At 41.7% G+C, this 12,905-nt stretch overlaps 1 protein-coding gene across 1 annotated transcript in view; it reads left to right on the forward strand.

The window, feature by feature from the left end:
• Positions 1 to 12,905, forward strand: part of adgrb3 (adhesion G protein-coupled receptor B3) — a gene marked incomplete at its 5' end in the record, with an annotated part of 302,913 nt that overhangs the window by 277,578 nt on the left and 12,430 nt on the right. The window contains 6 exons of the mRNA XM_084170757.1: positions 1,192 to 1,258; positions 5,354 to 5,439; positions 6,646 to 6,744; positions 8,572 to 8,743; positions 9,511 to 9,624; positions 12,316 to 12,355. Coding sequence (XP_084026883.1) covers positions 1,192 to 1,258; positions 5,354 to 5,439; positions 6,646 to 6,744; positions 8,572 to 8,743; positions 9,511 to 9,624; positions 12,316 to 12,355 — 578 coding nt within the window. The remainder of the gene's footprint in view (positions 1 to 1,191; positions 1,259 to 5,353; positions 5,440 to 6,645; positions 6,745 to 8,571; positions 8,744 to 9,510; positions 9,625 to 12,315; positions 12,356 to 12,905) is intronic.

Below are 12,905 nucleotides of genomic sequence, written 5' to 3' on the forward strand. Positions count from 1 at the left end.
GGCAAAGGGTGGCTATTTGAAGAATCTCAAATATAAAATATATTTTGATTTGTTTAAGACTTTTTATTTTCATAGTTTTGATGTCTTCACTATTATTCTACAATGTAGAAAATAGTAAAAATAAAGAAAAACCCTTGAATGAGTAGATGTGTCCAAACTTTTGACTGGTACTGTATATATAGATATACAGTAATATGAGATCTATATGTAAAACATTTACATTTTATATTTTAGTCATTTCAGATGCTCTTATCCAGAGCGACTTACAGGTAGTGCCTTCATCTTAAGATAGCTAGGTGAGACAACCACATATCACAGTCAAACATACAGGATACCAACATTCCATTCCAGCTAAACAATGAATATATAGCGTTTTGCAAAATAATTACATTTTAATTCACATCTAAAATATATAAATAAAAAATCTGAGAGCAGTAATATTTTACACACACATGAAGGTACCCATAAGCAATCATTTCTGATGAAAAAACACACGTGGATATACTGTAGCGTTTTGGAAATAAACTCTTCATCTTCTTCAAACCCCACAGTAAAACCTTCAGAATCCCTATTATCATGCTGTGTCCCCTTCAAATGTTGGTGTGAACTAAATCCAGTTGGAAAAAGCATACCTAGTCTCTTATGAGCAGTCCTGCAAGGCGACAGCCAACCAAATCTTTAACTTATATTAAGTCTCTTCTTGGGTTTCCTAACCCAGACTAGGGTGAACCCTACAAACCTGACAAAACCCCCAAGACAATCCCAGAGGGCATTTTAAAAGATTCTGACAATACCCCATTTGCTCCTAAGTTGTGTCCCAGCTGAATACTAGTACATAAACAATGTTTTAAAACTCTCTTTAGCATTTTATTCTCCAGTAAAACTTTCTGAAGTAGAACCACAGCATATGCTAGCTAGTACTCCATTCACACTGGAGGATAATACAACTGTATGCAGCTGTGCACCATTCATTTGATGTGATTCTGGGTGTTAATTTCTTTGTGGGAGTTGGTTCGCTAGCTGATATCTCCTCTTCTCCTCTCCTCTCCTCTCCTCTCCTCTCTTCTCTCTACTCCTCCTCTCCTCTCCTCTCCTCTCCTCTCCTCTCCTCTCCTCTCCTCTCCTCTCCTCTTCTCCTCTCTTCTCTCTACTCCTCCTCTCCTCTCCTCTCCTCCTCTCCTCTCTCTACAGCTGCTGGCTATCTCTAGAAGGTGGTCTCCTGTATGCCTTTGTTGGACCGGCAGCAGCAGTGGTTCTGGTATGTATTATAGTATTACAGTATTGCTGATTAAAGTACATATTAAATAGTATTACAGTACTGCTGATTAACGTACATATTATAGTATTACAATACTGCTGATTAAAGTACATATTATACTATTACAGTACTGCTGATTAAAGTATGTATTATAGTATTACAGTACTGCTGGTTAAAGCACATATTATAGTATTACAGTACTGCTGATTAAAATACATATTATAGTATTACAGTACCCCTGATTAAAGTACATATTATACTATTACAGTACTGCTGATTAAAGTATGTATTATAGTTTTACAGTACTGCTGATTAAAGTACATATTACAGTATTACAGTACTGCTGATTAAAGTATGTATTATAGTATTACAGTACTGCTGATTAAAGTACATATTATAGTATTACAGTACTACTGATTAAAGTATGTGTTATAGTATTACAGTGCTTATCTACTCATTAAAAGGGAGAAGGCTTGCAGTATCACTGTATGTTTAGGTTAAGTACTATTCAAGGTTCAAGATGTCTTAATTATCCCATACAGAATATTGGTTTGCAGGCGAGATGAGCATGCATACTATCAAATATAAAACATAGACACTAACATAGGCTACTCATTCATTGCATTGTTGGTTATTCATCCATTTAGTACAACTGTGACTATATGCTGAAAGAAACGTCAATTCTTAGTAATTATTACAATCACTGTCTACACTCTTAGAAAAACAAGGTGCTATCTGTAACCCAAAAGGGTTCTTCGACTGTCCCCATAGGATAACCCTATGAAGAACCCTTTTGGGTTCCATTGAAAAAAAACTTTCCGCAGAAGGTTCTACATTGAACTCAAAAGGGTTCTACCTGGAACCCAAAAGGGTTCTCCTATGGGGCTAGCTGAAGAACCCTTTATGAACCCTTTTTTCTCTTTTGGAACCCTTTTTTCCAAGACTGTAGCCTCCTTCCAAAATCTTGCAGTTTTTTAATCAAAGCAGTAAGCACTGATTCAATTAAATTCAGAATACTTGATATATCCCACAAGGGGCAATTATTACAATACTGTTGGTACAGTGCTGGAGTTACTGTTTGTCTAAGGAGGTGCCTTTGCTTTAGAAAATAACAGAATCTGCTGTCAGACAGACAAAGCCTCCCTGAAGGCTCTTATGTTGGCTTGAGGGGAGCATAGAGGTCAGGTCTGTCGAGTTAGTAAATGTCAACGCCATGAGTAAGCCATGCAACCCTAGAGGTCACATGACAACACAGCAACAGCAGCAGGGACTGGAAATAGAGGAGAGGAAGAATGGAGGAAATAAATCATGTCTACGGTACACTAATGATGTCAATCACCTTTTTGTATTTCACAAGGATAAAAACATCATATTGAGATACTGATGCAGCTAACTGTCCTGAAGTACACAAGTGTCTTTAGATATGACATTGTTCCCTCACCTTATTACAGGGCTGGGGTCCATTTCATTAGAAAAATTGGAGTTGGAATCCAAATTTCAGTTTACTTCCTGTATTGAAATGGAATTGACCCCAAACCTGCCTTGTTTCCCCTCAATGAAAATGTAAATGTCACCCTTTGGACCTTGACAGTGTCCTCTTAGTCTAATGGAGTTGGGTTGGTGAGAGCCGGGTTTGATTCCCACCAGTTACACCTATTTTCTCTATAAACAGGTGAACATGAGAGAGTGTAACTAACTAGTTAGATATTTTCAGTCATCTCTGGGATTCAAACCAGCGACCTTTCAGTTACTAGCCTAACGCTCTTAACTGCTAGGCTACCTGCCGCCCAATACGACTAGATATATTCAGGTTTCCCTCAGGTATATGACTAGATATATTCAGGTTTCCCTCAGGTATATGACTAGATATATTCAGGTTTCCCTCAGGTATATGACTAGATATATTCAGGTTTCCCTCAGGTATATGACTAGATATATTCAGGTTTCCCTCAGGTATATTACAGTTTTTTTCAATTGCTTACACACTAAAATTAAAACTTTCCCACAATTAGCAAAACCTTACACTCAAGGAGCAAAACACCGGCCTAGATTTGCTCAACTGTAAGCACATTGTCAGCTTCACACTTTTTGCAAAACATTACACACAGTGATTTGCAAAACACTAAACACACTTGTATGCATTTGACACAGAAATGTATCATGATGTCATTTCCTTGCAATTTCAAAGCAAAGGCTTTCAAATGAACACACCCATGAACCAATTAGTTAAACACAGCCACCAGGTGTGCACACACACTGGAGCTTAATTGTAGACACACCAATCAGGTTTAAGCACTATAAAAAGGCAACAGGTAAGTTCACCTGTCTTTAAAAAAAATGGACGGTGTCAGAGGAAGAGGAAGAGGAAGAGGAAGAGGAAGAGGAAGAGGAAGAGGAAGAGGGAGAGGGAGAGGGAGAGGAAGAGGAAGACCTGGAGGAGGGGTAGGACATGCACAAAGAAGAAGACAACCAAATCTGTGTAACGAAATTCGTGCTACAATTGTGGACCATGTAATAAACCACGGACTAACACTGAGGGAGGCTGGACTGAGAGTACAGCCTAACCTAAGCAGGTACACGGTGGCATCAATAGTTCAGACATTTCGTCAAGAGCACAGGTGAGAAACGTATCTTCTGTCAACAGAAAATCCATAGCTTACTGCATGTACTATATCAACAGTTTGGTATCTATTCCTGTATCATTTTACAGTAAGCTACATGTATTTTGTTTGGCCAACATAGGATTGAACGTCGAGAACACCAAGGAGGGAGGGGCCCCATATTTACACAGGAGCAAGCGAGAGACATCATAAACCTTGTTTTGGCCAATAATGCAATCGAGGAGTTCTTCTCAGCATGGCGGTGGAAGGTTTATGATCTCCGGCCCTATGTCCAGATGGCCCTCATTCAAGCTATAGTGGAAGCATGTGATCAAATTGAAGCAGCATCCATACAAGAGTGGATTCGTCACTCCAAAAGATTCTTCCCACGTTGCCTTGCAAATGAAAATATAGCCTGTGATGTTGACGAGGCCCTGTGGCCAGATCCAGCTAGGCGGAGAGATGTTTAGGTTATTTTTCTTTTTTATTCGGTACTGAACTGGATATGTAATTTATGTTACAGTATTATTGTAAGCTTATGGTACGTTCAGAAATACTGTATGAAAACTGGAAAATGTTTTGTTATGAATGTTTTGTTGAAATGTTCAGTATTGACTGACTTGAGTACATGAAAATAAAGAAATATTTTCATTAGTCTGCACAATTGGTGTCATGTGGTGTTGGTGAATACTGAATACTGTGTACTCCTGAGTGGCGCAGTGGTCTAAGGCACTGCATCGCAGTGCTAACTGTGCCACTAGAGATCCTGGTTTGAATCCAGGCTCTGTCGTAGCCGGCCGCGACCGGGAGACTCATGGGCGGCGCACAATTGGCCCAGCGTCGTCCAGGGTAGGGGAGGGAATGGCCGGCAGGGATGTAGCTCAGTTGATAGAGCATGGCGTTTGCAATGCCAGGGTTGTGGGTTTGATTCCCACGGGGGGCAAGTATAAAAATAAAAATAAATCACTAACTGTAAGTCGCTCTGGATAAGAGCGTCTGCTAAATGACTAAAATGTGAATTTATTTTGACACTTTCTCTGTGTAAATGCTGAAAGTGTTTTAGGTTGAGCACAGGAGTGTTTAACTGATTCAAACAGAATCAGACCATATGATGGTTGTGGTTCTCTGTAGCTCAACTGGTAGAGCACGGCGCTTGTAACGCCAGGGTAGTGGGTTCGATCCCCGGGACCACCCATACACAGAAAATGTATGCACGCATGACTGTAAGTCGCTTTGGATAAAAGCGTCTGCTAAATGGCTTATAATGGTTGGGTTTATGTTATGACAACAAAATAAGGTTTTTATAAGACATTGTATAGTTTTGACAAAAGTGTTCAATTTTGCAAATGATCTGAGGTGTTGTGCTACTTTGGTGTAGTGTTGTGCTAATTGTGTGAAGGGGTTTGAAAAACCGGGCCCTGTTTTCAAAATTGTGCTTTAAGCAATTGAAACAAACTGTAATAGATATATAAAGGTATTCCTTCTCTATAAACAGGTCAACATGGTGATTGGCATCCTGGTGTTCAACAAGCTGGTCTCCAGAGACGGGATTCTGGAGAAGAAGCCGAAGCATCGAGCTGGGTAAGAAACCACCTACAGCAAAGAGAATCTCTATTTTATTATATTTCTATGACCTGAAGTATGTCTGAAGCAGCTGGGTAAGAAACCACCTACTTACAAAATACATTGTGATACACGACAAAGACAGACAGTAACTGGTTATACTTACGTCTATGGACATTGAAGTGCTTGTTGTTTACCTCCAGGTTGGCTGGAGTGTTGACTGTGTAGCTCTCTTAAGATCTGCAGCGGCCTACTTCTCTAGTCCTTTAGTTGACATAATAGTCTGACTCCTCCTCACTACACATTCACCCACACCTTCTGGATGTCTTCATTTTCCACATGGAGATAAGACCTCGTTCTTTACTCTGGCTGATGGGAGAACATCAACATAAAGAGGTCACATCTCTCTGGGGGAGACGACGTGTGTGTGTGTGTGTGTGTGTGTGCGGAGACGTGGCAGAATCAGTCCATGATGAAAATCCTTTAAAACGCCCACCGCCCACACACATCCCCAGATTGCCCCTGACTACTACCAACATGATACAGAGAGTTGGAATGTGTTCTTTTTTGTTGTCTTCTTGTTGGTTGGTACACCAGAATCCCTCTAGAAAAGCACCACGTAAAGACTGGTTTATACTTGGTCTAACAACATGCCTGTAGCCCACTAGAATGTGACCAACTGTCCACGGACAGTCCTCAGACCAGCCTTGTGTCATCTTGTCATGCGTTCTAACAACATGCCTGTAGCCCACTAGAATGTGACCAACTGTCCACAGACAGTCCTCAGACCAGCCTTATGTCATCTTGTCATGCGTTGTTAAAACCCTTTGGCCCTGCCTGACTACTACTTGTGTGATAGAGAAAGTTGGGATTCCATTCCTAGTGATGTTTTTTTTTTCACAAACGTTATGTTATGTCGTCCTCTTGATGCGTGTTAATCCTAAAGCCCTCTACAACACCCACGCTAACACACGTCTGTCTGGCTACTACTATATGAAAAGTTGTGGGTGCTACTGTTTTTCCTTAAAAACACTGACAAATTGGCCCTGGTTACTACTAACATGATAGAGAACGTTGGGATGGTGTAGTGCTGCTTCTTCACTACTATCATCACTAGTGTCAACATCTTGTATGATAGAACAGTTGGAATGCTATGCTAGTCCTAGCGCTGCTTCTTCACTAACACTATTTCCTGTTGTTTTCTTGTTGTTTGTTGTCCCACAGACCGATGAACGAGCCCCATACAGGGTTAACTCTGAAATGTGCCAAATGTGGTGTGGTGTCCACAACTGCTCTCTCTGCAACTACAGCCAGCAATGCCATGTAAGTGCTGTCTTACAGTACATCGATGCCTGGCAGGGGGAATTAATAAAAGATTAGCTGTGTGTGTGTATGACTCGTCTGATGGTCTGTGTGTCTGGACCAAGACCTTGGTAGCGCTACAGAGAATAAACAGGGCAGCATATGTGTCCTTGCATAGATGTAGCTGTATTCCTTCCTCAACTGAGACTGCTATGGTCTGATGGTCTGGAGAAAGACCTTGTTAGACCTATAGTAGAGTACTGGGCAGTCAGACAGTAATGTTAGACCTATAGTAGAGTACTGGGCAGTCAGACAGTAATGTTAGACCTATAGTAGAGTACTGGGCAGTCAGACAGTAATGTTAGACCTATAGTAGAGTAATGGGCAGTCAGACAGTAATGTTAGACCTATAGTAGAGTACTGGGCAGTCAGACAGTAATGTTAGACCTATAGTAGAGTACTGGGCAGTCAGACAGTAATGTTAGACCCATAGTAGAGTACTGGGCAGTCAGACAGTAATGTTAGACCTATAGTAGAGTACTGGGCAGTCAGACAGTAATGTTAGACCTATAGTAGAGTACTGGGCAGTCAGAGAGTAATGTTAGACCTATAGTAGAGTACTGGGTAGTCAGACAGTAATGGTAGACCTATAGTAGAGTACTGGGCAGTCAGTAATGTTAGACCTATAGTAGAGTACTGGGCAGTCAGACAGTAATGTTAGACCTATAGTAGAGTACTGGGCAGTCAGACAGTAATGTTAGACCCATAGTAGAGTACTGGGCAGTCAGACAGTAATGTTAGACCTATAGTAGAGTACTGGGCAGTCAGACAGTAATGTTAGACCTATAGTAGAGTACTGGGCAGTCAGACAGTAATGTTAGACCTATAGTAGAGTACTGGGCAGTCAGACAGTAATGTTAGACCTATAGTAGAGTACTGGGCAGTCAGACAGTAATGTTAGACCTATAGTAGAGTACTGGGCAGTCAGACAGTAATGTTAGACCTATAGTAGAGTACTGGGCAGTCAGACAGTAATGTTAGACCTATAGTAGAGTACTGGGCAGTCAGACAGTAATGTTAGACCTATAGTAGAGTACTGGGCAGTCAGACAGTAATGTTAGACCTATAGTGGAGTACTGGGCAGTCAGACAGTAATGTTAGACCTATAGTAGAGTACTGGGCAGTCAGACAGTAATGTTAGACCTATAGTAGAGTACTGGGCAGTCAGACAGTAATGTTAGACCTATAGTAGAGTACTGGGCAGTCAGACAGTAATGTTAGACCCATAGTAGAGTACTGGGCAGTCAGACAGTAATGTTAGACCTATAGTAGAGTACTGGGCAGTCAGACAGTAATGTTAGACCTATAGTAGAGTACTGGGCAGTCAGACAGTAATGTTAGACCTATAGTAGAGTACTGGGCAGTCAGACAGTAATGTTAGACCTATAGTAGAGTACTGGGCAGTCAGACAGTAATGTTAGACCTATAGTAGAGTACTGGGCAGTCAGACAGTAATGTCTTGTATGTCAGAGAGACAACAGAACACTAGCTGGTAACAGAGTATCTGTTCATAAACAGTAGATGGTGTTTCTGGTGCTTCTGTATGTCTTCCTAGACTGAGTTGCTGGCAATGTGAATCATTAGTCTGGCCAGGCAGTAATGTCTTCTATCAACAAGAGAGACCGCTGTAGTAGTCTGGCCAGGCAGTAATGTCTTCTATGATCTGATGTGTGTCAGGTGGTAATGCAGACACTTACCTTACCCTCTATCCCCTGTCTCCCTCCCTCCCTCCCTCTCCCTCCCCCTCCCTCCCTCCCTCCCTCTCCCGCCTCTCCCTCCCTCCCTCAGGGCCTCTCTGTGGAGTTCCTGTGTGGTTCTGCCTCTGCTGGCTCTGACCTGGATGTCTGCAGTGCTGGCCATGACAGACAAGCGCTCCATCCTATTTCAGATCCTCTTCTCTGTCTTCGACTCGTTGCAGGGCTTCGTCATCGTCATGGTGCACTGTATCCTGAGGAAAGAGGTAAGGAAGAGGGAGAGAGGAGGGAGAGAGGGGGGAGGGAGAGAGGAGGGGAGAGAGGAGGGGAGAGAGGAGGGGAGGGAGAGGGGAGGGGATGGAGGAGGTAGATAGGAGGGAGAGGAGGGAGAGGAGGAGGTATTGGGGAAGTGAGGGAAGGAGAGGGGGAGGGAAGGAGGGAGAGGGAGGTATGGGTTAGGGAGAAGGGGATACTCTTTTAGTAGGATTCTGTTCATAGTGCACACCATAGAAAAATGATTTTCAAAAATACTTTCCAACAGGATATAAAAATTAAGGTTTCTTATTAGACCAATTCAGATAGAACCTCCCCATTTGATCTATTTTACGTTCGGTGCCAAATGAACATGCCCCAGGTCACACCCTGTGTCACTACGTTTTGTTGACCCTTATACATGTTTAATCCCTCTTATCTCGTGTTGCCCCACACACACTCACACTTCCTGTTTCCCGTTTGGCCCTAACTACAGTATTTATTAGGAGATGATTAGGAGATTAGTGATCTGGACCAGATTAACTCCAGATCACTTTCCTGTTAACTTGCCCCTCCCCTTTGGAAAGTAGCTGTAATTACTGTGAGCAAGGTCAAGGTTACAGCAGGAACAATAGAGCATGGTTTTTTCTTTACTCTCTAGAGTCATGGCCATAGCATGTCAGAAACTAAAATACACATTATATATCATGTTATACTAATGTGCTCTAATACTACTTATAATAATAATAATACTACTTCTATGGTGCCTCACTTTCCCCAGGTCCAAGATGCTTTCAGATGTCGTCTCAGAAACTGTCAGGACCCCAGAAACTGTCAAGACCCCCTCAATGCTGACAACACTGGAACTTTCCCCAACGGTCATGCTCAGATTATGGTAAGCAACACCAGTATAACCCTCAACCTAGTGGTGTCTGGTGGCATTTCCAATGGGGAGGACGGGCTCGTGGTAATGGATGGAACGGAATAAATGGAATGGTCTCAAACACATCAAACACCTGGTTTCCATGTGTTTGATACCATTCCATTCACTTCATTCCATCCATTATTATGAGCTGTCCTCCCCTCACCAGCCTCCTCTGCGCTCAACCAAAGCCTATACCTGCCTTTATATTTGAGACAAAGGAGCAAATCCACATTTTCACGAGTAAAATGTTTAATTGATGTCAATGAGACTACGTCTGAAATTGCACCCTATTCCCTATATAGTGCACTACTTTCGACCAGGTAATAGGGTGTCATTTGGGACATACACCAAGTGAAAATTCCACTTAAGTGGAGGTTAGAATTTGCCCCTAACAGCTGATTCACACTATAGGACTGAACTGAACCGTACTGTGCTGGCTCTGGCTACGATACATTCTTTTCACATTGTCCTTTCCAGTATGTTTCCAGCAACTGTGGTGGATGCGTAACCAGGCCAGTGCAGTACGGCTCGGCAGGGATCGCCTTGGCTCAGCTCAGTGTGAAAAGGGTATAGTATTATATACCCTCAAGACAAGCCTTCATAGCAGGGTTTGGGGTCCATTCCATTTCAGCCAATTAAGGAAGTAAACTGAAATTCCAATTCTGCTGGTTCGGCTGGATGAGGCATTGTTACCCATCGTTTTACAGATAGCTGCTTTAGTTCAACTGTAGTTACACACAGTGTACAGCCGCATGTGGCCCTGGCCCCTGTAATACATTACACACACGCACGCACATGCACACACACATTAATAAATGAGATCCATTTTCCGTTATCCTACTTCCAGTTTGATTGAACTTATTTGTCACTTTCGTCAAGCGTCTTTCATTTACAGAGCCCCCTCTCCAGCCCCCCCCCCCAACACACATAATTAAGCACCAGTTCTTTGAATGACCTTTGTAACGCCACACCAAATCTCTTGATCCAGCAGAACGCCAACTGCCAACGGCCTTCGCTCATCATATCTATCGTCTGATCTTCCCATCGTTTGCATTCTAATATCCTAATATCCTCCTACTCAGATTGAATTAATTTCCACCGTTGTAGAATGGTGTGTTGGCTGTCGGGGTGCCCCCGGTTCAATAGTATAATTTGCAGAGAACAAACAGTGATTGCTTCCCGACTGCTGTTTTAGTGCTATAAAATCCCTTTTACATGCGTATTGCCATATTGTTGTGAATGGAGCAGTGAAGTATAGGACCTTTAACTTGACAGTAACTGACCCAAACAGGGAAAGGCAATAGATAGATGCAATGAAACTACTCCTATATAATGATGACATGTTTAATCAGATATCAAAGGATAGGCAAAATATTTTTCTATTGACTTAATCTCAACAATGCATGTAGCTGGAGTTGCTCTAGGTTTCATTTATGATATCATATTGTAACAATCAACTTGGATCTCAAACAATGCTACAATATTAAAGTTCAAAGAAATACTATATATATATATATATATATATATATGAAGGTGACTAAAACAAGACAGACTAAATGAATACAGTGAGAAACATCAGCATATTGTCATAGAATGTGTATCATTTCACAAAACCAATTCAAATAGACCCAAAATAAAGTTCAGGAAGAAAAAATCCCAAGTAGAATCCTAACAGAAAATAGTCCCAAAGTCAATCAAAAGGTAAAAATTAGCAATCCCCCTTCAAAATGCAAAAATACAATTAATTCAAATAAAAATACAATCACCGGGATAGATCTCACCGGATGGTTGAGGGAGAGGGAAATCCGGCCTGGGGGAGATTTTCTCACAACAGCTAAATTTCATCCTCCAAGTAGGAGTAAAAATCAACAATAATAAACCAAAATAATTCCCTGGAGTGGTTAAATCTAAGTTGCTTAAAAGCACAGGTGGCCGGTGGCACCTTAATTGGGGAGGACGGGCTCATAGTAATGGATGGAACGGGAGTTAATGGATTGGTATCCAACACATCAAACACATGGTTTCCATGTGTTTGATGCCATTCCATTTACTCCATTCCAGCCATTATTATGAGCTGTACTCCCCTCAGCAGCCTCCTGTGCTTAAAAAGTTTTCCACACAAATAGAACCTCAGCCAGGTACAAGCCAAACATTTCCCCAAACAGCTACTTTTTTCTTAAAGGGACATGCCCCATTAAAGGGATAGTCTACCAAAATGACAATGGCAGCCATCTTAGCTTTGCCAGTGCAAATAATGCAGTCAGAACTGGCAGATTCATAACATAACAGTCAGAACTGGCAGATTCATAACATAACAGTCAGAACTGGCAGATTCATAACATAACAATCAGAACTGGCAGATTCATAACATAACAGTCAGAACTGGCAGATTCATAACATAACAGTCAGAACTGGCAGATTCATAACATAACAGTCAGAACTGGCAGATTCATAACATAACAGCATGAAAAGGAAAATACACATAAAGGTTTAACTTTGCTAGGTTTTTAAAACTTTAAACCAGACATGTGCATGTGTATGTGCCTGTCACTTCACATCTGTGGCAGCGTCACATTATATGACATATTCTGTTGTGTCAAAGCTGAAATATAAATCTGTCTGACCGTATTTTCACCACTTTTGTATTTTCTCCCCCAACAGACGGACTTTGAGAAAGACGTGGACATCGCCTGTCGATCAGGTAAACAACCAGATGGTGTCATATTAAATTAATGAGCTCCTGATTACTTTGCCTATTGAAATGAAAGCCCTAAAAAGGAGTTAGACACAGTATAAAATAACATCCCAGGTTGTGTAACAGCCCACTATCCACATTGGACGCCTGCTGGCTTAATGATCAAAACAGACCCATTTGATTTGCGAAGAGGGATGCATCCCAAATGGCACACTATTCCCTATACAATGCACTACTTTTAACCAAAGCCCTATGGACCCTGGTCAAAGGTAGTGCACTATAAAGGGAATAGGGGTGCCATTTGGGACGCAACAGAGGAGTGAGAAGAGGAGGCTTTAGTGAAAGAAGAGAATTTGTTAGGTGTCAGAAAGCCGGCTAGCTTTCTGTGTGGGATGAAACGCATTGCTTGGAATCAAAAGGAAGGGTAAGATAGAGTGGGAGAGTCGTGAATCTGAATAATAATGACAGCGCTTATCGTTTCCTTTGTGCCTGTTGTTCATTAACAAAATGGACGATGGGAAAGCGTTGTACTGTAGCCCTGGTTTCGTTGGTTTTG

This window comes from Coregonus lavaretus (assembly GCF_964263955.1).
Source record: "Coregonus lavaretus genome assembly, chromosome: 1".
NCBI classification, from domain to species: domain Eukaryota; kingdom Metazoa; phylum Chordata; class Actinopteri; order Salmoniformes; family Salmonidae; genus Coregonus; species Coregonus lavaretus.